At 37.8% G+C, this 25,040-nt stretch overlaps 1 protein-coding gene across 5 annotated transcripts in view; it reads left to right on the top strand.

The window, feature by feature from the left end:
• Positions 1 to 12,389: 12,389 nt before the first annotated feature.
• The window catches only part of pan2 (poly(A) specific ribonuclease subunit PAN2), a 51,123-nt gene continuing 38,472 nt past the window's right edge, over positions 12,390 to 25,040 (top strand). Inside the window, exons 1-9 of one of the 5 annotated variants that reach the window (XM_039747343.1) lie at positions 12,390 to 12,476; positions 15,463 to 15,561; positions 17,377 to 17,412; positions 17,625 to 17,926; positions 18,689 to 18,858; positions 18,984 to 19,104; positions 22,469 to 22,546; positions 23,863 to 24,130; positions 24,338 to 24,683. In XM_039747343.1, coding sequence (XP_039603277.1) covers positions 17,633 to 17,926; positions 18,689 to 18,858; positions 18,984 to 19,104; positions 22,469 to 22,546; positions 23,863 to 24,130; positions 24,338 to 24,683 — 1,277 coding nt within the window. In that variant the 5' untranslated portion in view covers positions 12,390 to 12,476; positions 15,463 to 15,561; positions 17,377 to 17,412; positions 17,625 to 17,632. Of the gene's footprint in view, positions 12,477 to 15,104; positions 15,122 to 15,462; positions 15,566 to 17,376; positions 17,413 to 17,624; positions 17,927 to 18,688; positions 18,859 to 18,983; positions 19,105 to 22,468; positions 22,547 to 23,862; positions 24,131 to 24,337; positions 24,684 to 25,040 lie in introns of those variants that run through there. The other 4 variants (XM_039747341.1, XM_039747344.1, XM_039747342.1 and 1 more) reach the window with 4 other exon arrangements.

The raw sequence follows: 25,040 nt of genomic DNA, 5'->3' as shown, positions 1-25,040 counted from the left end.
GATTGCACAAAGAAAGCATGCTGACATTCTGAGTACAAGTTCCATGTCCAGTTGCTGTCTATGTGGATTTTGCCCATTATCCCCTTGCCTTTGTAGGTTTTTCTTTGGGTAATTCAGTTTACTCCTACATTATAAAGATGGGTGAGTTGGAAACTTTACATGGGCCTAGTGTGAGAGTTAGTATGGGGTGTAGGCTTTACCCTGCTGGGATGCCCACAAATGGAAAGACCAGGGGAGAAAGCGTACACAGGGCATTACCTCCCCAGAGCACTAGATGGTAGCCCCACTGGATTGCAGTGGGCAGCCTGGGACAAGATTACACTTTTTAAATAATAATTACTACCTAAAATGGAATTCCTGGAAAACAATATAATGTAATTAAATGTGCCCTATACCTGGTAGAAAAGTAATGAATGATCTTTGCATATTAAGTACTGCAATTACATTTCCTACAAAAGTCAATGGAAATCGGCTTTTCTAAATTTAGACATAGACAAAGCCTGTGATAGGGCAGGCAAATTACATGTTATAATTGCATTTAAAAATAACTGATATTTCCAGGCCAATTTAATGTATAAAGTAAACACAAGGAAAGGGATGATTAAGTAAAGAAAGGAAGAGTGCATCTGTGTCTGGTTGGCATCACTGCCTAATAGGTCTAGAGCCCTTTGTTCCAATCCTCTGTCAGGTTTTTGTCCGAAGACTGCATTCAACTATGAAATGTATTAAGTGAGTCTGAAAATGTATCTCATATGTTTTTTAGGTAAAACAAAACACAACCAAATCAAAAAAAAAAAAACCCTAGCAGGTACAGGTCAAGTATGAACAGTGTCTCAACAAACAATCCTTTTAGGTATTATTGGGAAAAGGAAATGGCCCGGGTTCAGTTTTATTAAACTTGTTCACACATGGTAAGAAGTGTGACAAGTTTGTACACAACTTTACATGCAAAAGTCAGGATTTATAAAAGAAAACTTGATGGGAGAACTTTAAGGCAACTCTGAGCCATCCATGTGTCATATTTCAGAGAGAGTGAGAAACGATGACACCCTTGATCAAGTAGGGAAATGCAGCCAAGCCAGCAAAATGTAAGAATTCATATCACCACGTTGTTATTATAATGTCACATTATGTTTAATATGTTTTTAAATGACAAACAAGTTAAAGCTCAAAAGTGATAAATATGAGGTATTGACTCATAAATATGAGTTATAGACTATTTTAGTTCCCTTTGAAGAAGGCCAATGCTGTGTACTTGCACTGCACAAATGCCTGTTGTCACTTTTCAGGACCAGAAACCACAATGCAGTAAAAACACAGGCTTGATTTACTTCATGTGAGCAGACAACTATAAGTTCCATGTTCTACAGTCTATTCACAGCCTAATAGTTTGATATAGCATGGTTTGTCTGCCGTTATTTGAAACCATGCAAAAGGCCTTATATGAAGGGGAAAAGCCTTTACGAACCAGCAGGATTTTTAAACATTTTTTTATTTGCTCATGGTGATGGCTGGCTTATGAGCCAATTTAGGCTTCTAAGAAGCATTTGGTTTTCCTAATGTAATCAGGGCAATTGAGAGCACTCATAGCAATAAGGGCACTTAGTGAGAATTACGCTGTTTTTGTTAACTGCGAGCAGTAACATCCCATTAATATACAAGTTATCTGTGACGCAAAGGTGAGGCTGACAAACTTTGTGGCTCTCTAGCCTGGATCAACTCATTATTCATTTATTTTAAGGGAAAGTAGCATTGGCACGTGACTTGCATGTGGTGCTGTTGTACATGATGGCTGGCATGTTGGTAAGGTAACTGGCTGATTCTGCAGTTTTTTAAATGTCCTATAATATCCATTGTAACAGTAATCATGTCCTTACGTGTTCCAAGTGATAATGGCTACCCAGTCAGACACTGTTACCTTAATCTTTGCCCAACTCCAGAGTGCTGAGAAAAGATGGTTCAGTGCAGTATCTAGTGCACCACAGAAGTCCTGAAATGCAATTGGCGGTAGAGGGTGAGAGGCTGCACTACCAGTCAGTGAAGGTCTACAGCTTTGTGATTGCTTATGTACGAGGTTCATTAGCATAGTCTATGTATGAGTGTTTCAGGGTGTGAGGCATATTATATTATGCACATCTACAAGATGATTGTGATTTATAGTGTGGTCCCCGGCCAGGGCTGGAGCCCGGCCGGGACGCCCAGGAGGACAAGAGGAGGGCTTGTGCCTCCTCCAGACCGCGAGGGGGCGTCCATCCTGGTTATGTTGGGGGCCTCGGGTAGAGGGCTTGGAAGCCCAGCCCTGTAGGGACCCTTGGCCACCGCCAGGCGGCGCCCCAGTGCCTGATTATCCCGGGAGCCCGGCACTTCCGCCACACCAGGAAGTGCCGGGGAAGACTTTGGAGGACACCCGGAGAGCTGCCGGGAGGACAGCCGGCACTTCCGCCACGCTGGGGCGTGGCCAAGGGAAGAATGCCGGGAACACCTGGTGCTTGTCCGGGATGCATATATAAGGAGCCGCCTCCCTTCAGTGAGCAGTGGATGTCGGGTGGAAGTGGACAGAGCTGGAGAGAGGACTAGAGGCGGCCAGGAAAGAAAGGCACAAGGACTGTGAGGCCTGGACATTTGGGGGAACGGTGCAGAAGGCACTGGGAAGTGCACTGAGTTTATTATCTGTAAATAGTAGTGTAAATAAACGGTGTGTTGGGTGAAAACAAAGATGTCCGTCTGTCTGTGTCCGGGTCAAAGTTCACAAGAGTTAAAATGCGCAGAAATGCCAGGTTTTATAAATCTGATTTTATTTTGGCATACATATTTTCCTAGTTTTTTTGCATATGCATATTTAAATGCTCAAATATATGCAAAGTTTATAAATAAGACTCCAGAACTGTCAAATTTTCCAGGCTTTGATGTCAGCACTGAAAATTTCGGTAATCCCCCAATGACAGTGAAATCCCTGCCGCTAGCTGTGCTTACTTTAGCAATGGGTTTGCTACCAAGAGTACTACTGTGTAATTTTTTGATTTGATATAATATATAAGAAAACAGCCAACATTGCAGTGTTCAGCACTGTTATTTGCTTGTTCACAACTTCTTCTGAACATTAAATAAAATCTGCAACACTCTTTTCCACATCAGCTCTCCCCATGTTGCCTGACAGTGATAACAATAAAATGGAACAAGGAACAGATAAGGAAGAGTTTAGAGCAGGTGGTTTAACTCTGCTGTTTGCAAATTGTTGTTTTTAGTGGGGGTGACATTTCAAGCAGGACAATATTACCTGCAATGTGTCCTTCTGTCTCCTCAGCAAAACGGAATCCATGCTAAACAAAGATGCATGATACGTTCACTGTTTCATTGTATACTGTATGAGCAGACAAGCAACAGATGGAAGAAGACAAGACCTTACCATATTGCAAAGCACACTTTCATCCACTTAATCTGAGTGCTCAAAATACTTGTACTTTATCAGTGGTCAGATAACTATCGCTAAGACCTAAGTCACACCAAAATTGAGATTTCCATATAACGCAGTCCCATATCTGTCTATTCCACACCACCTCCACTACTGAAACGCTACAAGTGGGACTAAAAACAACAGTCTTTGTTGTCTTTGTTGATGTACCCAAATTTGTCTTGTGTTTGTATTTTTGTTTTTCAGGTGAACTGAGCTTCCTAATTACAATAGTGGATATTTAACATATAGTGCATTTATTATGCATTAACATTTATGTATAAATTGCCCTGCTGGTCAATTAAGATTATTGGGGGAAATGATATATACAGTACAACCATATTACTTTGTGAGCAGAGGTTAATAAGGTAATAAAATATAAATTAATAAAATAAAAGTCTGTGACTTTATAATGTCAAATTTTAATAGGGAGATGTTAATTTACTGTACATTGGGAATGAAGATAAAAGTAAAGTTTTGCTGAGTAGTTGAAAGGGCCTAGTTTCCACCAAAATATCACTACATTCCTCAGAACTTCAAGAGCCCCCTTACAGATTCTTTCCTGGTGCCAGTCCTTTAAATTGTCTGCCTATAATGTAGAGAAAAAAATATTCAAGAAGTTTTATAGAGCACTGAATGCAACATATGAGATGCCAGTATGCTGATAAATGTTATAAAATAAATATCTGCACAAATCATACAGACTGTTACCGACAAGAACAAGTTAGGAATGGCACACACAAGGTGTAACATTCATGTGCGTTCAAGGACTGTGCAGGCACTGTAGCCTTCAATGGAATGAGTTCAGTAGGTAGGTTCTAGAACCTTCATAATCCATCTCAGGGTTTCAGGGGCCAAAGTCGAATCTAACCAGGACAGGGCAAAAGGCTGAAAACAGGCCTTAACAGGCTAGTAACACCCCAAGGAACATTCTCATTCACACACACACACACACACACACACATTAAAAGACACAAACACACCATTATTTGCACTTAATAATTAACATATATAAATAATAAAACATTTAAAATTAATTTCTCCTTTATCTGAGCATGTCTGGCCCTTCTATTTTTTCTGAAATGAGACTTACAGAGCTAGTCAGTTATGACAAATGTTAGGGAATAATATAAGTGAAAAATTAAACTTTATTGCACTGACTGACTATTCCAGATATTAGATGAACATTGTACTTTGATGGTAAATTATAGAAAGGTCAGAATTTCAAAGTTCCAAACTGAGACACTTGTGTAAAAGATATGCCCATGCATTAATCTCATACTCATTTCTGTAATGCCTGCTTTATGTCATCTTCATCAGAGAGAGATCAGGGAACAGGAAAAACAAGTAAATGTCAGCACTCTGTTTTTGCCTGGTTCTGCTGTCCTTATCGTGATTCTGTTCAAATTTAACAAAAATTTTTAATCAACTTTTCCCACTCAGAAATTTTCACTGTGCAATTATACGTAAATTACCTCAAGGAGAAGGTGGAGGTCCAGGGGTATAGGGGTGGGGTATGGCTTCTTCTTGGAGCTTAATTTGCGCTATTCTAAATATATTGAGAGGATATTTGTTTCCGTGGAGCAATGTTTTATTAGATGTACAGCCTTTTAAAACATGGACATTTTGATATTCTTCAGTTTTTTACCAGGACTGTCCCAGTCAATGGCAAGTCTGGTCACTTAGTAAATTATATTTGCGGGGAAATAGTAAATCATCATAATCTGTAGGTTGGCTTAATGTAAGGTTAATGCTGAGTAAATGTTTATTTACGCTTGTGCATAACAGCACAAATACTTCATCCATATCTAGATAACCTTTTAATTTTATTGATTGCATTTTATATTTTTATATTTACGAAGATCATTTAACTTACCTGTTTTGACTTAAAACATTGGGAGGACTGAGGTGCTGATTTGCTAGTTTTCTTCTGCTCATGTTCAAGCTGCTGGGAAGACGTCATGTACAAGCAGCAGAAACATCTTGCTGATATAGAGGTTTCCGCATGCCTCGCAAACTAGCTGACAGATTTGCTATCTCACATGCGCTCAAGGAGCCAGTGACAGCGACTTCCTTTTCACACACACAGTTTGCTGGTACTTTATTAACTTGTACTGGGGATCTGTTTGCTGTCAATAGTGGGTATCAGAGGTGAAAATTAGGAAAGTACACAAAATACTTTGTTGGTGTAACTGCTCTAAAAATAAAATTGAAACAGCAAGCTAATTCATACTTGCAAGTCACAAGTTGGAGAAACTGCCCACAAAATAAAATTGAAACAGTAAGCTAAATTCTTTGTTTTAATATAGACAAGTTTGCAAATTTGCCAATGCTTTTCAATGGGAGATTTTGAAATTTTAAAATAGCATACAGCATGATCTATACAAGACATCTCAATGAAAATTGAACTGTCTCAACAACTTCCCTTGAAGAATAAAACATTTCAACAAAATTCATCCATGTGCAGGCCGAGTTGTTTCATATGGGAAGACAGACAGACAGTGGCTATTGTAATAGTGCTTTGCACATTCCTTGTAAACCCACCAAAAAAGTATGCATAAGCAAATACATAATTTGGAACCAAATGATGAAAATCATTAAACAATATATGTATAATATGCATACAGTATGTACATGTGTTATGATCTGTGATTAGTGTAGTAATTAATCAAGAGCTTTGTTTTTGCTTACATAAAGACATCAAACAGAGAGAGACAGAGAGCCATGTTTACACACTGGCAGACAGATGTGAGCAAAGCAGGCAGGGTGCTGAACGCAATACATGAAATTAAAACTTAAATACAAGTGGAGGAGGTATATAAAATTGGGGGAAAAAAACAAGTGTTTTGAGCTGTTTCTTGAGGTACAGCTATTCATGAAATGGCTCAATATGGAAAAAAAAAACTTTGCTAACATTTTATATTATTATTTTGAACAATATGCCAGGTTTTGAACTCCATAGAGAAAATATGCATATACAGTACATGTCTAAACTGTGCTGATGTTTAGTCTGTGGAAAAGACACACTTTTCAAAAAATACATCATATAAATAATATTATTACATTCCCAAATCTATAGAAGCCAAGAATCAGCTGATTACAGAGCTGATTCACACCATAGTTTGAGTGGGGCCAATTTATATTCATCAATTAGTCCAACACTCACACATCTTTGGGAATATGAGAGGAAAATTGGAATATCCAAAGAAAAACTCACAAAGGCCCAGGAAGAATACGTACACTCCACACTGACAACAACTGCAAACAAGTTTTTACCTTTGGGCATTGAATATATGAAACACCAATTCTAACCACTATGTTATCATGCCACCTAGTGGCCATGGACTGAATGCAGAAATCTAGGAGAAGACTGTAGACACCTAACCATAACACCTACAGTATACAGCATGTGCCTGTTTGATATTCCATTTCTAAACCAGGGGCAATAATATAGAATTGTGCCAAAATTGTGCTAAAACAGCCTTCACAAAGGCTTTCCACAAGATTTTGAAGTGTGTCTGTGGGAGCTTTTGCCCATTCAGCAAATACAAATTTTGTGAGGTCATATACTGATGATGGACAAGAAGACCTGGCTCACAATCAATGTTCCAATTCATCCCTAAGATATTTGATAAGGTTGAGATCAAGGCTCAGTGCAGGCCACTCGAGTTCCTCCACACCATCCTCATCAAACAATAAGTTTATGGACATGGCTTTTTGCAAAGGAGTAATGCTGGAACATAAAATTTTCCCCCTAACTGTTGCCACAAAGATAGAAGAGTACAACTTTCTAAAATGTCTTTGTATGCTGCAGCCTCATTAGTAACCTTAATGGAACAAATGAGCCTAGCCCAAACCTTAAAAAACTTTCCCAAACTACTACCCCAACTCCACCAACCTTTACAGTAGGCACAGTGTACAGTAGACCAGAAGGTAGCATTCCTCTGGCACATACCAAGTCCATACTCATTCATCAGACTGCCAGATAGTGTAATATGATTCATCATCACTCAAAAGAACATGTTTTCATTGCTCCATAGTCCAGTGACGATGTGCTTTACACTATTCCAGCTGATATTTAACATTGTAATCAATAATTTTAGGCTTTAGTGCAGCTGCTTAGCCATGGAAACCCATTTAAAGAAGCTCCCAAAGCACAGTTCTTGTATTGATGTTGCTACCAAAGGCAGTTTGAAACAGATGATTTTTACACACTATGCACTTCAGCACTTGGCAGTACCACTCTGTAAGTTTGTGTTGTTTACTACTTTGTGGCTGAGCTGTTGTTGCATGTAGACATTTCCATTTCACAATAATTGTACTTACTGTTGACCAGGGAAGATCTAGCAGGCAGAAAGTTCACGTACTGACTTGTGAAATAGGTGGCATCCCATGACAGCACCACATTTAAAGTTACTGAGGTCTTCAGTATGACCTTTTCTACTGTCAGTTTTTGTCAACAGAGATTGTTTGGTGATGTGTTTGATTTTATGCACCTGTTAACAATATATGTACTGTGGGAAGCAGCCCGGACACAGACAGACGGACATCATTTCAAGTCCAACACACGTTTATTTACACAATAAAGTAGTGCACAAACCCAGTGCCGCAGCACCAATCACCCCAACAGTTCAGGCCTCTGTCCACAATGCCTTTCCTTCAGACTGCCTCCTTCTCTCTCTATCCAGACCTCATCCTCTTCCACCCGACTCCAGCCCTGAATGATGGGAGGCGGCCCCTTTTATGTCCCCCCCGATGTGCTTCAGGTGTGCTCCGGCAATCTTCCACCGACACGCCACAGTGTGGCAGAAGTGCCGGCTGTATCCCCAGAAGCACTCTGGGTGTCCTTGCTCCTCTTCCCCCAAGCACTTCCTGGTGTGGCGGAAGTGCTGATGTTCAGGGCTCTCCAGGCATTGGGGCGCCCCCTGGCAGTGACCACGGGCCCCTACAGGGTTGAGCTTCAAAGCTCTGCACCCGTGGCCCCGAAAGCAACCAGTGCGGTCGCCCCCTCATGGTCTGGAGAAGGCGCAAGCCCTCCTCCGGTCCTCCTGGGCATCCCAGCTGGTTACCACCCCCAGCCGCGTGCCACAGTACTTGGACTAACCTGAAAAGGGTTGGCAAAGATATACAGTACATGTGGATGCTGGAGAACGCCTTTGGGGAGAACCTGTGGATATCTACCTCAGATGACCTGATATTTCTATTATACTCTCTCTTTTACACTTCACAGGTGTGAAAAAAACATTAAAACATTTAAAACGTTGTTAAGTTATCGGAAATCCCATGAACACTATATACAGAGAGAGTATAATTCTGTGTCCTTTTTCCTTAGCAAAACAACTAAAATGAATATAAAATGGATAAGGTTAAGGTTTACATTAGACCTACTATTGCTGAACCTAAACAGAGTATGCCCTATGGAGCTGCCTTTGATGTTAGGAAGGATATGAATGCTACAACTATGAATGAAACCTGAACATCAAATTTTCTAGGTTAGGGCAACAATTATGAGTCACTTTCTCATGTTTATGTAGAATATCCAGGTAGGACCAGGTGATCTTTTGGTCTTGGAGGATTTTTTTTTTTCCATCGTCCTATCAACCAGAGCATTTGTTTTCCCCTCCTCTCAAACCATCTGACGAAAGCATATGTTATCAAGTGTGATATTTATTTCAGCCTATATACTTTATGTTAGATACTTCAAAATTGCCTACTCTCAACAATTTAACTTTTGCTTAATTCCCACAGGAATTTTTCAATATTTTAATTTTTATTCATTCATCAATTTGTTTATTTTTTACCTTTAAAAATTTGTATTTTTTTATGTTACCTTTTTTACACCTCTTTTTTGTTTGAAAATGTGCTCTGTATATGTTGTTCTTTATAAGGGGGATGTTGATTTGTATTTTGTCCTTTGTAGTGCCTGTATGACATTTCCATTAACGTACATGTTTGCACTGAATAGTGATGTACAGAAGACTGTATGCAAGAAGTAGTGAGTGATTAAAAGGAAGTGTTGTGTTTGAGCTCACATTCTTAAGTTCTTTATTTATTGTAATTTGGAAGAACTGGTTTTCACACCAGCAAACTTACCTTGAACATAAGCAAAACTATTCTAGACTTCACTCACCAGTCTACATTTCTGGAACACTGATGGAAAGGGGGCAGTTTCAAATTTCTCAGTCTCTACATGTCAGAGAAAGTAAATTGGTCACAACACGTCACTGGCTTCATTTAAAAAAATACAGCAGCACCCTGAGGAAATTCGATATGCAAAATAAATACTGATGAGCTTCTTCTGCACCACTACTGAGAACGTACTGACAGGAATGATCACAGTCTGCTATGGAAACGCCAAATCCCAGGAAAATAAATCACTAAAAAGGATGGTGAAGCAAGCACAGTGTATTATTAGCTCTATTCTTCCCACAATGGAAGCCATATAAACCAAATGCTGCAGAAAGAGGACTGATGCAACTTTGTGCAAGACCCTATTCACCTTGGGTACAGTCTGTTTTCCAAACTGAGTTCCAGCTATAGGTATGCTAGTATCAAAGCTAGGCACCCCTCAGTTCAAAAAAGCTGTTCTCTTTTCAATAATGTGCACCATAGTTAGTATAAGTAAATTGTACTTTAAACACAAATAAAACATTCTTCAACATACTACTTAGTTAAGTAAGTGTTCTGTGCTGTATTTGTGCTGTCTTGTACTTGTTGTGTCGTATGGTATATGAGTGACCTGTACTGTTCCATGTACCTGACTGTACAGATTGATTAAAATGTCCTATGTGCTTTTATACAAAAGGCAAATAAAGACTCCTTAATCTTAAATATAACAGTATTCAGTGTTTTAAAAGTTTGTCGACCTTCAACTAATAAAATATTGATATAAAAACCTAGGTCCGAACTGCATGACTGTTTCTTGCATATATTGCACTGAATGTATTTTTGTGTGTGTTTTTGGGATTGTACAGTACTTTCCATACTCTGTGCGAGGCATGAAAGTAACAGTTTCATTGTACCATGCATACATGGCTTTAAACCTGAATGTTGAATCATTTATCTTAGTTTATTGCTTATAAGGTTACACATATACCTGGCCTGCCTGCAAAATAAATAAATGATATAGGAAATGGTGTGAACAGATAGAAAGAACGTTATTTGTCCACAGTGGAAAATGTAGCATTTTACACAAGCTCTTCAAATAAATAAATAAACACATACATTTTGGTCTAGGGGCGGCACGGTGGCGCAGTGGTTAGCGCTGCTGCCACGCAGTAAGGAGACCTGGGTTTGCTTCCCGGATCCTAACTGCATGGAGGTTGCATGTCCTCCCTGTGTCTGTGTGGGTTTCCTCCCGATGCTCCGGTTTCCTCCCACAGTCCAAAGACATGCAGGCTAGGTGCATTGGCGATCCTAAATTGTCCCTAGTGTGTGCTTGGTGTGTGGCTGGCACCCTGCCCTGGGATTTGTTCCCTGCCTTGCACCCTGTGTTGGCTGGGATTGGCTCCAGCAGACCCCCGTGACCCTGTGTTAGGATATAGTGGGTTGGAGAATGACTGACGGACTGACTTTGGTCTAAACATACATCAGAATGACTATAAAGCAAGAAGATTCAAAAGAAGGAAAGTTCAGACTTTGTTCTGATTGTCACAGTGAGGCATTAAGCAGACATATTACTGTTGGTATAAATGAGCCCCAGTAGCATTTCTTGACACACTTCTGCTCAATAATACATTGGGTGCAATAATACATACAGTGTGTCAGAGAAAGAATGGTGCTAAATTTTATTTTAATTCTCTCTTTTGCTAAAACCTCCTGGGAATCCAGAGTGCATCATATAACTGAACTTGCCCTTTTAATTAGCTTGTTGATTCTGTGGGCCCCTCTTGAAGTGATGTTAAAAGCTCAGCACACTACTGCATAGAAAATTGCACTGGCCATCACAGAGTAAGAGAACATGTGAAGGATGTCACATCCCACATTAAACTAACACAGTTAGTTTAGTTAGAAAAAAAGAGCCAGTTCTGCCCTTTCTTATATAGTTCCTCTGTGGTCCAAGACTAATCCAACCTGTCATTAATGTGAACCCCCAAGTACATGTAGGAGTGGAAAACCTCTACATCCACTCCTTGAATAGTGACCAGACATAGAAGCTTTTTAGTGCGGTGAAAGTCAATAACCAGTTCCTTCGTTCTGCTGATGTTAAGATGCAGACAATTGTCTCTGCACTAAGAAACAAACTTCTTCACCGGACTCCTATACTCTGCCTCATCCCTTTTATCAATGCATCCCATAATTGCAGAATCATCCGAGAACTTGTGCAAGTGACATGACCTGGTGTTATATTTATAATCTGAGGTGTACAGAGTGAAGATAAAAGGAGCCAGGACTGTTCTTTGTGGTGCTCCAGTGTTTCTCACATTTGTTTTAGAAACACAGTCCTTGAGTCTCACAAACTGTGGTTCTGCACAACAGATAGTCCTTTATCCAGGACACCATAGGCTCATCCACCTGAACATCCCTGAGTTAGCTGGATGGTACTGAAGGCACTGGAGAAATCAGAAACCATATTCCTCACAGTGTTGTCAGCTTTGTCCAGGTGAGACTAAACCTTGTGGGGCAGACAAATAATTGCATCCTCCACTCCAATCTTTGGCCGACAGGCAAACTGCAGTGGGTCCAGGTGGTCTACAACAAGAGGACGCATATAGTTTCAAACAGGTGTTCATAAACGCCAATACTCGTGAGTCTGAAAGTCCTATACCAGCCACATTTCTGTATCGTTTATTTTCTTCCCGCTCAGCTGTTCTGACGTCAAATCAATGCGCTTTTGCATGCACCGTGTTAGCCGGACAGATTGGCCAGCTGCTGTGACAAACCCGTAAACGGTTGGCTCCGATTGGAAGAAATAGTTGTTAATCAAACTGGAAAGCTCCGCCTTTGGTGCGCGATTCGACGCTGAGGTCGGAAGTGCTGTTGTGTTTATATCATGGACCAGAGGAGCGGGCAACCTCACTGGATGGTAACATTAGTGCTTGTAGGGTGTTATGGGGCTGTTTTTTTAAGCGTTTCATTCCTGAATATGCTTATTATACTTACGTATAGGTGTATAGAACATCATACATAAACGTTTTTACGAGCGCAGGCTATTAGGAGGTTTACTGGTGAATGTGAGGGGTACGGATAGCTAAGTTACGCATTCATTTTTGTAAGAAGACCTCATGCGTGTGCGAATAGGTAGACGATGATAACAAAGGCACGTGTCAAGTATAGCGAGGAACTGGGGCGTCATACGTGAATCCAGTTCGTGAGGACTTCTATCATACACATGTATGAGGGGAAACTTGGGAGGCCATTACATTTGCATATTGAGGGCATGAAAGAGATCGGGGCCAGGCGGGGTACTCGAGCAGCCCCCGGTATCCCGTGTCTGCAGATGACTAGTAACACGTTTCTCAACTGCAGACTCATTTTACCGCGGTGGCGGAAGGTTTTATTATAAGCAGTTTCGGTTACTCGTGGGTCAGTCGTACTTCTAATTGATCAAATTTAGTATTTACCTCAGTCCTGTTCGTCTGTTGTTTTACAATTAAAGCAGAATTTAGGAGAAATTATAATTTTTTGCCGTAGCTTTAAATACTCAATTCCCATTAGTGTTACAAGTAATTCATTTTTTTCTGCAGTTCTGCCTTAGTTAAATTTAAATGCAGACCACCCATACAGATATGAATGTAAATATCATGGCATGCTTGAAGATGAACCGTTCGTTGTATACTAATTATTAAGAAAAAAGGCTTAAATAATCAACGTGTTAAAAAAGAGAAAGAGCATGAAGAAAACAAATTCTCCCCTTGTTTGCCACATTCCAGTAAAGAGCTGGTCAAATAAATTGTAATTTCAGAATTTACATTAAAAAAAAAGTAGAAACTGGACTATTAACAGCTTGCTTAATGGTAGGAGTCCAGTTAAAGGCAGACGTTGGTTGAAATCAGCACCTGCAGCCACAGTCGTCTACAGTAATGACTCTTGAAAACAATTGTATTAAGCATTATCATACAAATTGCACTGAAGTAGTAGTAGGATTAGTATAGTTGTGTGCCCAGAAAACAGTGAAATTTTACGGCATGTCTGACCAGCATGCAACACGTTTATGTTTGCTAATGCCATGATAAGCATGAATGTACACACAAGGAAATTAGCTTACCTGATGTACTCCTTGTACCTGAAACCATGTATCAGTTTATCTCTTACACTATAAATTATTTTAATAAAAAAGTCATTAAATTATCTTTAAGCAACACAAACAAAAAGTTACTCTATTGGAAGCCCCTATACTTGGCCGTGCCCCCTTTGCCTCCAGTATCATTTTCCCCAGTGTTTGTGGTGAAGGTAATTAATGAATACATATAACCATCTTTTTAAAAATATTTAATATTTTACAAAAGAGTTAGAAACTTTTCTCTGCAATTCATACTTCTTAATGAATAGTTGACACATATTTTCAAAAAAGGTCTGACATTCATTTTTATATTTGTATAATCCCAGTTACGTAAAAAGATAAATATCCCCTGGAAAGAAGCTGCAGGACAAGTTCAGACTGTAGGCTAGTACATTTTTCTTTTAACAATTCAATAATTTGTATGCAATAATATTTCTTCTTGATGTAATAGATTAGTTTTGGATAATAAAATCTAAAATAATTTTAATTTCAGTTTATCACTAAATAGCTATAGCTAAATACATTTATTCTTTTTTGTTAAGTTGCTCATTAGTATGGAACCTATCATGACAGCAGCAGGTACAAGTCCATCAGTGTTCACATTGACTATGTTGAGCTATTGTTGAGTCACCCATCAGATTAACATATACATCTTTATACAGCCTTCTTACTTGCAGAGCTTCAGAAAGTATTTTCAGTTTTTCTGTCTCCCAGGACCTTTTTTCTTTCGTTACTTTATACATATCTGCAACCGACACACCTGAAATGTGAAATTTCATTCTTTAAAAATCCATCTAAAACAACTGAACCATTAAAGGACAATATAAACAACCGTTGATTATTTTTTTAAAATATCTTAACCATATTTTGTATGTGGCAGAACCAGCCCATTTTAAGGCACATGCACCATACTGAGCTAATTCAAATTTGCCAATCAACCATAACATTGCACAGAAGTAACATGAAGTACCTATGAAATACCCAAATAGGCCCATGAACAGTGTTCAAAATTCACACTCGGTAACCAAGTGTAAAGATTTGACCAAGGTCACTAGATTTGCAAAGCAGCACAATTAAGCACTACACTGCTGCGCTGCCTGCAGATATAAATATAAATGTTTTTTTGTTTTTTTTTTAAAAAAAAGGCTATTTATACATAATAATGCATAATTATGATATATACAGTTCTTCACTTTCTCCTTCTGATGAGAAACTTAGCATCATTATCACTCTTTCCTGAAAAGCTTTTGTTTTGGTTCTGTTAACTGTGGGTAAAACTTAAACATATGTACTGTAGTACTACATAAGTTACACTTGGTTAACTACTTGCAGTTATTTTGTGCTCCACATTCACAGTCAGCAACAAAATGTCCATATTATACATATATACTATATTTTTTTACAAACTTCGGTGGGTATATGTAGAAGATGAGCTCCTGTGTGGTTAGGTATGACCATTTTATTTTTCGTGTTAAATGATTTAAAAGTTATTTCTAATATCCTTAAGCTTTTCTTTGTGCTTTTCTTACCTGTTGCTTGTGTGCTGTTGGAAATGTTACAGAACTCAAGACAGTCAATAACAACTATCCTCTTTTTGTAACCTTCATTTACATTATTATGCTCCCTCAATTTTTGTTTTCAATGTGGTATGCTAAAGTGTCTCTTGCGTTTTATGGGCTAACATTGTTTTAAACATAATTTCAAAAATGTTTTTACTTTCTACACGCCAGCCTGTCTGTTTCACCTAGCTTCCACTTTTACCATCTCTTTTTGTAATCTGTTCTTACAGAAAGACACTCCACACCAAGGAGCCTGAAAATTATCAGTCCGCACAGCATCCGGCTTGTCAGTAATCTTTACACCTTGGAGTAGTTCATTTTGTGGTACTGTGAGTAAGCATTTCCTCTTGAATGTCCTTATACTTCAGTTATTATCCCAATATTTTATGAGGCCCAATTGTCAGTAACAATGGAGCACCACAAGGTACAGTGTAGTCTTCTTTACTCCTCACTCTGTACACCTCAGATTATAAATATAAAACCAGGTCATGTTACTTGCAGAAATTCTTAGATGATTCTCAACTTATGGGGTGTATCGAGAAAGGGGATGAGGCAGAGTTTAGGAGTCAGGTGCATCAGGTGCAGAACTTTGTTTCTTGGTATAGAAGTAATTATCTGTAATTTAATATCAGAGAGCCTCTATGTCTGGTCACTATTCTGGGATGTGGAGGTTGTACACTCCTACAAACACTTGTGGGTCCACATCAATGACATATTGGTCTAGTCTCATAACACAGAGGATCTGCTGTATATAACAAAGGGCAGAGAACGTCCTTTTTTTCTTAGGGAACTGTGTTCCTTTAATGTGGGTAATGACATCCTTCACATCTTCTATAACTCTGTGATGGCCAGTGCGATTTTCTATGATATGCTGTGCTGGGCTGGTAACATCACTTTAAGAGAGGCCCACTGAATTAACAAGTTGATTAAAAGGGCAAACTCAGTTATAAAATGCACTCTGGACCCCAGGAGTTTGTAGTGAAGGAGAGAGTTAAAGCAGAACTGAGCGCCTTTATGAACAATGTTGCATAACATCTGCCTGACACACTAACATGGAGTAATTTTAAGCCAAAAAAGCTTTCAGCATAAGTGCCTTAGGAAATGCAACTGGGGCTGTTTTTCACCTACAGCGATACACTTGTATAATGCCTCACTGTAACTGTAAATGCCAAGTAAAAAGTTTCCTTCTTTGTTATTTTCTTCATTTTTAGTCATTCTGGTCTGTATTTAAACCATAGTGTTTGTATGTGTGTGTATATTTATCTATCATTTATCTGTATTTATTTACTTAAAGAGCTTTTGTAAGCATTCACATTTCTCCCAGGAGACAAAGTTCGGTCTGTCTATTTGTCTGTGTTACATAAATAGGAGATTTTTTTTTTTTTTTTACTGATGTCTGTCCGTTTACTCACAAACACTAGTAAATTGTTAAAGCTGTTTTATTAATTATTAGTATTTTGAGCTGTTGTATCCCCCATTTCTATCTTTTGTCTCTGTGTGGTCTAAAAAAACATTTCCAATTAGGATCATTTATTTATTTATAATTTTTTATTTGCTCAAGCACAAGAAAGTGTAAACGCTGTTGTATTTACATAGTAAGGAATTCCCTCTTTTGTAACGAAGCATACAGCTTGCTTTCACTAATTATTCTCAAATGACTATTTAGTTATTGTACCTTCTGCTTCACCAGTTTCATATGTTGCTCCAGGGTTATTTTCACAGTCTGTGGTAAACTTTCTTTTGAAATGCAGAATATATTGTATGCAAGATTTTTATTGCAGGTAGTTCGCCCAGAAATAGTGCTTTGATTTTGAAAGACTTAACAGTGTTTTGAGCAAGTGAAAGTTATTCATTTCTTTTTATAACCAACTGCTTATTTTTGAGCTTACATCTTTTTTTTCTTCTTTTTTTGTTTTCTTAGCTAAGAATTCATAATATCCTGAAATACACCCCATTCTGTATTATTTTACGGTATGGGGATTTGATTTTTTTTTCCTTACTGCAGCTGTCACGCAAAATTAAGGAACACACTTCTAATGAATTAAACAAATATATTGGGACAATTTATAAGGTTTCATGTGTTTGTAACATACTAAGTGAGTCATGGATACAGTAACTACATTTCATTCATTTCTTTGTTTTAGGAAGAAATACAGGGAATTGGTTTGTGGTAAACACTGGTAATAGCATAATGAGTTGCTGTTGACAAGTTATGTGTATGTAGTGTGTACTAACACTGTGTTTGTTTCTTTTTTAAGTGGTAACATATCTACATAAGATTAAACTTAATTAAACTTTGAGCATGTTATGCTTTAATCTTGCATGAAAGAAATTAACATCAAAGCTTCTGTTCTAATTTACAATTTAGTTGTCCTCTCTGTTTTCCATACAGCTGCTCCAATGATGAATTTTGATGGACTTGACCCAGGTTTGGGGGATTTCTCCCCAGCCCTTCATGCCAGCCTAGATCCTGGATTATCACCTCCTCTGGACCCTCGTCTAGACCCAGCTTTACTACAGGGCGTTGAATTGGACCCTGAAGCACTAGGTGTGCCAGTTCAGGTGGCTGAGCCGGTCCACCTTATGGAGGGCATGTATTCAGAGTTACACACAGTAGTGTCTGAAGTGGGAGTTCCTGTGTCTGCAACACATTTTGATATACATGAAGAGCTTTTGTGGATTGGTAATCACAGGGTATGTAAATTCAAAAGTGCATTATTCCGAAACTATTTGCTAAAAACATCCATGTATGTGTGTTTGAATTTATATGTACACTACACACACAAAAGCTTATCCAGATTTGTGTGCATCAGATAATGGACCATTTTTTAAGTTCTGTTTGTAAAGTTCTATTCAGTTTTCGTTCATAATTTTACCAGCAAAGGTAATGTTAATTTTTCAAGCTATACGTGTGTTAGTATTATGAAAACATGAGCAATGCTCAGTCAATAGGTTAAAAGGGATCCAACCACCATTTGTAAAAACAGGATGAAAATAAAAAAAAGCATCACACTGTAAATAAGAACAAACAAATAGTTTTTTTTTTCATGGAAAGAATTAAAAGGTGATCTGATTCTCCAGCCCAATATACCTGCACAAGAGGTGAGTTTTATGTTTCAGTTCAGGCTTCCCCAAAAAAATAGATCTAGCCATGTTGCTGCTTGAAGAGCTTCAAAAGGTGCTCCCATCGTGGAAAAAAAATTTAAATTCTGAGATTTGTTTACTACACATTTCCTAAAATAAGTAAAAAAAAATCTGTGTTAGAGAGAAGTTTAATTTTGAAATTACAGCTTTTTTTTTTTTTGATTAAAGCTATTTCTTTATCTTTGTTTGTCTTTCTCGGGTAAGGATGAGAAAGAAGCACACAAGTAAGTGCTGCCCATCTCTAAAAGTGCACAAGTTGTAATTATTTTGTCTTTATTTTGTGTAACACATTTCATTTGTCCTTCTTAACAGGGTCATGCCACTTCCTTTTTTGGCCCAACAATGGGACGATACTCTTCATTTCAGGTCCATGCATCTGATGACATTCGACAGATTCAAACTTTGGAGAATGGAGTGTTATTCCTGTCTAAGAACAACCTTAAGTGTCTGACACGCGGTGGCCTGATCATGTTTGACTTTCCGTAAGTGACTTTGGTTAAGCTGACTGTTAAAGGTGGAAAGGCTGGCTAGGCTTGTTGAAATGCAAAATCTCTATATGGTTATGGTGTTTTTTTATTTTTTGATGTTTCCTTTCTTTTAATTGCAGAATGGAAGAATCTGTAGATATGCATAGCTTACTACTCACTGACAGTACCACAGCACTGATGGGTGGACTACAGAATTATGTGGTAGAGGTTGACCTTACCACTATTCAAGAGACGCAACGGGTGAGATGCTAGTTAAAATGCTAGATTTTACTATTTATTCTTGTGGGGTGCTAAGAAATAGTTTCACAAAAAAATGTAATAGCTTTAACCTTGGCACACTGTCAGTATAGTTTTTAGGTTCTGCTGAGATGAACAGAAAGTATGGAGTATTATGGTACACATTGTATCAAATGCACACAATAGGAATATAGGGGCTGGTGATGACTTCAAAACTGTAGAAAGATGTAGGATGAGGATGATTGAAGTTTCTATAATATTCCCAGTGGATTCAGAAAGTATTTAAACCCCTTCACTTTCTGCACGTTTTATTGTATTATAGATTTAATTTTAAACAGATGCATTTTCCATTTTTGCCATCAGTCTTCACTTAACATCTCATCATGACAAACTGAAAGCATGTTTTCAGAGAGGTTAGCAGATTTATTAAAAATAAAAAACAGATATCTCTCATTTATAAAAGTATTCTGACCCTTTGTTGTGGCACTTTAGATTTTGATCCGGTATATCCTGTTTGCATTAATTCTCATTGAGATGTGTCTAGAACCTGATTTGAGTCCACCAGTGATGAACTGAATTGATTGAACATACCTTAGTAAGGCACAAGCCAGTGTATATAAGGTCCCACAATTTACACTGTATGTCGGGACTAAAACCAAGCCATGATGTCAAAGGAACTCTCTGTAGACCTCCATAATCAAATTGTAGTGAGACATAAATCAGGGCAAGGGTTTAAAAAATTTCTGAAGCTTTTGAGTGTTTCCAACACAGTGGCTTCAGTAATTGTGAAATGGAAGAAGTTTGGAACCATCAAGACTAGGGCCTTGGTTAGGGAAGTGACCAAGAATGCAATAGTCATTCTAACAAAGCTTCAGGAGTCTTATGCTGAGAAAAGAGAACCTGCCAAAGGACAATCTTCTCAGCAACATGTTTGGTTAAAAGGCATATGCTTGGAGTTTGCTAAATGGCATGCATTTAAATTGCACTGAGATCATGAGGAAAAAGATTCTATGGTCTAATGGGACAAAAACCAACCATTTGGGGAGCAGCTCCAAACATTTGTCTGGCAAACACTGTTCATTACTTATTGCCTGCCAAATACCATCCCTATGTTAAAGCATGCTGTGGCAAGTGCATCTCAGCAGCAGGGATAGAGATACTGGTTAGAATTAAGGGAAGGATGAAAGCAAATACAAAGATGTCCTTGAAGAAAACCTGCGACTGAGTAGATGTGACCTCAGCCTGGGACAATGGTTTGCTTATCAGGAATACCTATCAGGAATCAGTGACCCTAAGCATAGTGCCAAGACAATGCTTGAGTGGCTTCTCTGACTATCCTTGATTAGCCCAGCCATAGCTAAACAGAACAGAAAATATGTGGAAAGATCTGAAGATGTCAGTTTCCAGATGCTTCCCATCTAATCTAATGCAGCTTGAAACGATCTGACAGGAATAAACTGCCCAAATCTAGGTGTGCAAAGCCTGTAGAGATTTTCTCAAGAAGACTCAAAGCTGTAATCACTGCCAAAGGGACTTCAACAAACTACTGAACTAAGAGCCTGAATACCTATATGAATGAGTCAGTTGAATCAGATGAATCACTTTTTGATTTTTAATAAGTTTGCAAAACCTTCTGAAAACATGTTTTCACCTTGTCATTGTGGTTTATTAGGCAAAGATTGATGGGCAGGAATAGCACATTTATTTATTTAAAGTGTAATGTACAACACAATAAAGGGAACACAAAGTGAAAGGCTCTGAATACTTTCTGAATCCACTGAAATTCCAGAATCTGTTGTGTTCACGTGGTTTTTTAGTGAATAGTAAAGTTTCTTATATTCCAAAGAAGTACTTGTTAAATTTATTGTTGAATCTAAATCATCCAAGTATAAACATGCTTAGTGATGGACTGCACTGCCGGTTCCTCCTTTGTATCTGATAAATCTGCAATAAGCTGTGGATTCTTATCTGACACTGGGATAAGCACGTTTAAAAGATGGATGGATGAATATTTTTAAGAGAATCCTGTAGACTTGGGGGGGGTGGGCAGTAATTGTTTTTAAGTGATATATTTGACATACTGTGACATTATGAAATCCACTTAATCCAATTCAGGAACACTTGGTCAGAGGGTAGCAGGAGATTATTTTACCAGTATAGGGCACAAGGCAAGAATTTACCCTGCATTATATGTTAGTGTGTTATAGGGTAAACCTAATGTATACACCCACACTAAGACTAGGTAAAATTAAAAATCGCCAGTCAATCTGAAATGTTTTTTTAGGAGAATTTTGAAAGAAAACCAGAGCACCTGGAGAAACTCCATTCAAGCATGAAGAGAATATGCAGACTTTATGCAAGCAGGAACTGAACATAATATTCTTCTGGATGGTAGATCCATAAGTAGTAGATCTAACCACTATGCCATCATGCCATCCAGATATATTTATGTTAAACTTTAATCCTAAAACATGTTAAGCAACAAATGTTTAAAGTGTTTTGTATTTTATTTCTTAGCATCTCATTATTGTACCTGAAGCTGTCTAGAGTGGCCTGTCCAGCAGTATATTAGTTTAAGTGCACGAGTCACCTTATTTGTTTTTTTACCCTTTTCTTTCATTGTAATTCACTTGCCTGTCGAAATTATAATTTCTTTAATTGTAAATAAAAAAATAATCATGGGCCTAAAACAAGGAGGAAGAAAACAGCTAATCACTTAGAATTACCCCCTGTTTAACCTGCATGTATGTTCTTTATTACATAGTTGAGTTTAATAAAATACATTGGGATAGAAAGAAATTTGAGGGTTTGAATTTCTAAATCCCTCCCAGTCAGTTTTGTAGATTTTCTCAGAAAAGTTCAAATACAGGCTTTATGAAATTTTACATACAACAACATTCGTTTATATAGTACATTTTCATACAAACAATGTAATTCAAAGTCCTTCATAAGATGTCAAAAAGAAAGTTACGAGAAAAGAGAAACAAATAAGATTAGGCAATAATGTTAAAGAATAAGTAACAAAGAATGAAAAAACGAATGTAAACATTCTTAAAAACACATATATATCAACTAGAACAATAACATCCTTATATACAGTATCATGATGTAAACAATAGAATGATAATAGTTACAAGGAATTGAATATCTAATTAAATTAAATGTTGCTTAAACTAAATTAATTGCTTTTTAATTAAGAGTTTGCTTAAAGTAAAAATCTGTAATCTCTGTGGCCCTCCAGGGCCAAAGTTGAGCAAATGTGCTTTAGATTATATATCCATTATTCTGTTTTACTGCATTTGTTTGCAAATTTGTATGATCTTTGTGTGCTGTTGTCTTCTGTTTGACTGATTTATTTGTCTATCAGTTCTCCGTAGAAGTTCCTGGGGTTGCCATTATGAGACAGTCCAACCGATTTTTCTTCTGTGGTCACACCTCAGGCAAGGTAAGTTCAGTTTCTGTTGCCGCTTGTAACAGAGGAACGCCCTCCCAACAAGGTTATAACACATAAATAGGATGGTAATTATGATAAAAGTGAAGAAAATAAATTTTAAAAGTGAATGTTGCATATAAATAACTTCTTTTGTTGAAATGTAGTTGTGAAGTGTTCTTGCAGTGTCTTTTTTGCCGTTTCATAAATGTCACAAGATAATAAAAATGAACAGAGACAATCAGAATATGTGTGTATTTAATATATAACATATGTATAATTTTAAAGATAGAGCAGCTAAGATATTGCATGTGGCAAGGCTGTGGCTGAAGTTCAAGCTATCAGTATTTATATTAGGGACCATTCTGATAATGTTGTACTGATTTGATTTTGCATATTCTGCCATCAAAAGTATAAGCTAGTAGGATAAACTACTGTGTGTGCTCATTAAATGCTATAATATTTTTTTTTCTTGAGCAGTATTTGATAGAATGTGAACTATGTGTTTAATGACTTAAAGTACAATAGATTAGATTTTTGTTCTTGCTTATATTCTGCAGTTCACCTTAAAGAAGATAAATGTTTATCCATATCCTGTACTATGATTGATTAGTTTGTTTTTTTTCCTTGGATCCATGTCTTGTTTATATTAAGGGGAAGTGTCTATTGCAGTCATTTATAATGGTTTTTGTTGTTTTGTGCAAATTTTTACAAAGTAAATCCTGTAGGCAATTTTGAAATGGCTCAATCATACTTACACTGTTTGATCCTAGTAATACTTGGTAATGTTTTTGTATTTTGTTTACAATCAGTTTTAAGCGAAGAAGGGACCTGAGTTGCCTCGATAGCTTGCATATTGTAATCTTTATAGTTAGCCAATAAAAGGTGTCATTTTGCTTGACTTCTTACTATATTCATAATGGCTAACACGGTACAAGACCCTAGTTCTACATTCAGTTTTAAGTAAATTAATAAATGTGTTGATTCCATTAATATTATTAGAAAACAACAGTTAAAATCCTATTAACAAGGCTGAGCTGGAACACATTTTTGATGGATATAAAATATAGTCAACTTATTGTTAGTAACAAAAATCCAAGAAAAAATCGACAAATCTTTTTTTCTCAATATTGCACACTCCTAGTGTGTATCTAGTCACCATTTTAAAGGGTGTCCTACTGATCTTTCTATGAAGACATGGTCCAGTTGGCCAGAATATTAAAATGTAAGGGCTTTGCCAGCATGGTGTGAAAATGAGGTCTTTTGGGCATATTATAGTCAAGAGACATCAGTCTTCAGTAAATTTTTTTTTTTTTTTTTTTGGTATGAAGGTAACTCTCCGGGACTTGCGAACCTTTCAGCTGGAGCAGGAGTTTGATGCCTATTCTGGAAGCCTGTCAGATTTTGATGTACATGGCAACCTACTGGTTACATGCGGTTTCTCTAGCCGGATGAATGGACTAGCATGTGACCGTTTCCTGATGGTGTATGACCTCCGAATGATGAGAGCTATCACTCCACTGCAAGTCCATGTTGATCCCCTCTTTCTGAGGTTCATCCCAACCTATACATCCCGTTTAGCTATTATTTCACAGACAGGTAACAAATATAAGCTTCTACTCTAATAAAATAGGGGATGAATGCATTTTTATTATAAATGCAGTTGGAGGTTGTTTTTGATGAGGGTATAAAGGTATTAGGAGTGGGAGTGCACTGTTATATTAAGGTATCACTGGGAAAAGCATAATCCAAGACAATTTATGTTTTGAGTCCTTTTGATGGTCTCTTCCTTCTTTCCTCCCTCAGGTCAGTGCCAGTTCTGTGAGCCCACAGGCTTGGCAAATGTGGCTGATATATTTCATATAAATACTGTGGGTCAGTTGGTGATGAGCTTTGATGTGTCCTCCAGCAAGCAGGCCCTGGTGTTTGGGGACTCTGGGGGGTGTGTCCATCTTTGGGCAGATGCAGCAGATGTCACTTTCAACAGATATTCACGTGAAACAGAGTTTGCACTTCCTTGCATGGTGGACACTGTGCATCACCTGGACTGGAACCATGAGCTGATGCCTCTGTCTCTTATTCCATTTCCACTGACTGGATCAGAGCCTCTTCTCTCTGACTGGCCTTCTGCTTTTTCTAGTCCTCAACCCAGGTGAATGAACAGAGTTGAGATTTATAGTCCCCTGCTATTACAATTTTTCTTTTGACAAATGCCAAGATAGATAAAGCTGTGCCTGTAAATCTCTTCTTTGAAAAGCAACCCCCAAAACCCCAAATTTTTGAAAATGACTGATACATTTAGAGCTATTCTTGTTAAGTTTCTTTCTTACATCTGTTTATCACAAGCACGAGTAGCCAGTTCAAAACACTTCTGCTGATTAGCTGTTTGGCAACATCCCTACTAAGTGAGGGAACAGACATTTTGTGAGCTGATCAGATTTTATGCAAAAACATTTTGTTGACATATTTAACTTTAGGTATTAGATCTTAAGTTACATTTTCATGTACT

Source organism: Polypterus senegalus, chromosome 3 (assembly GCF_016835505.1).
Source record: "Polypterus senegalus isolate Bchr_013 chromosome 3, ASM1683550v1, whole genome shotgun sequence".
Classification (NCBI taxonomy): Eukaryota; Metazoa; Chordata; class Cladistia; order Polypteriformes; family Polypteridae; genus Polypterus; species Polypterus senegalus.
The sequence above is the reverse complement of the archived record's forward strand: the minus strand, read 5'-3'. Positions and strand labels throughout refer to the sequence as shown.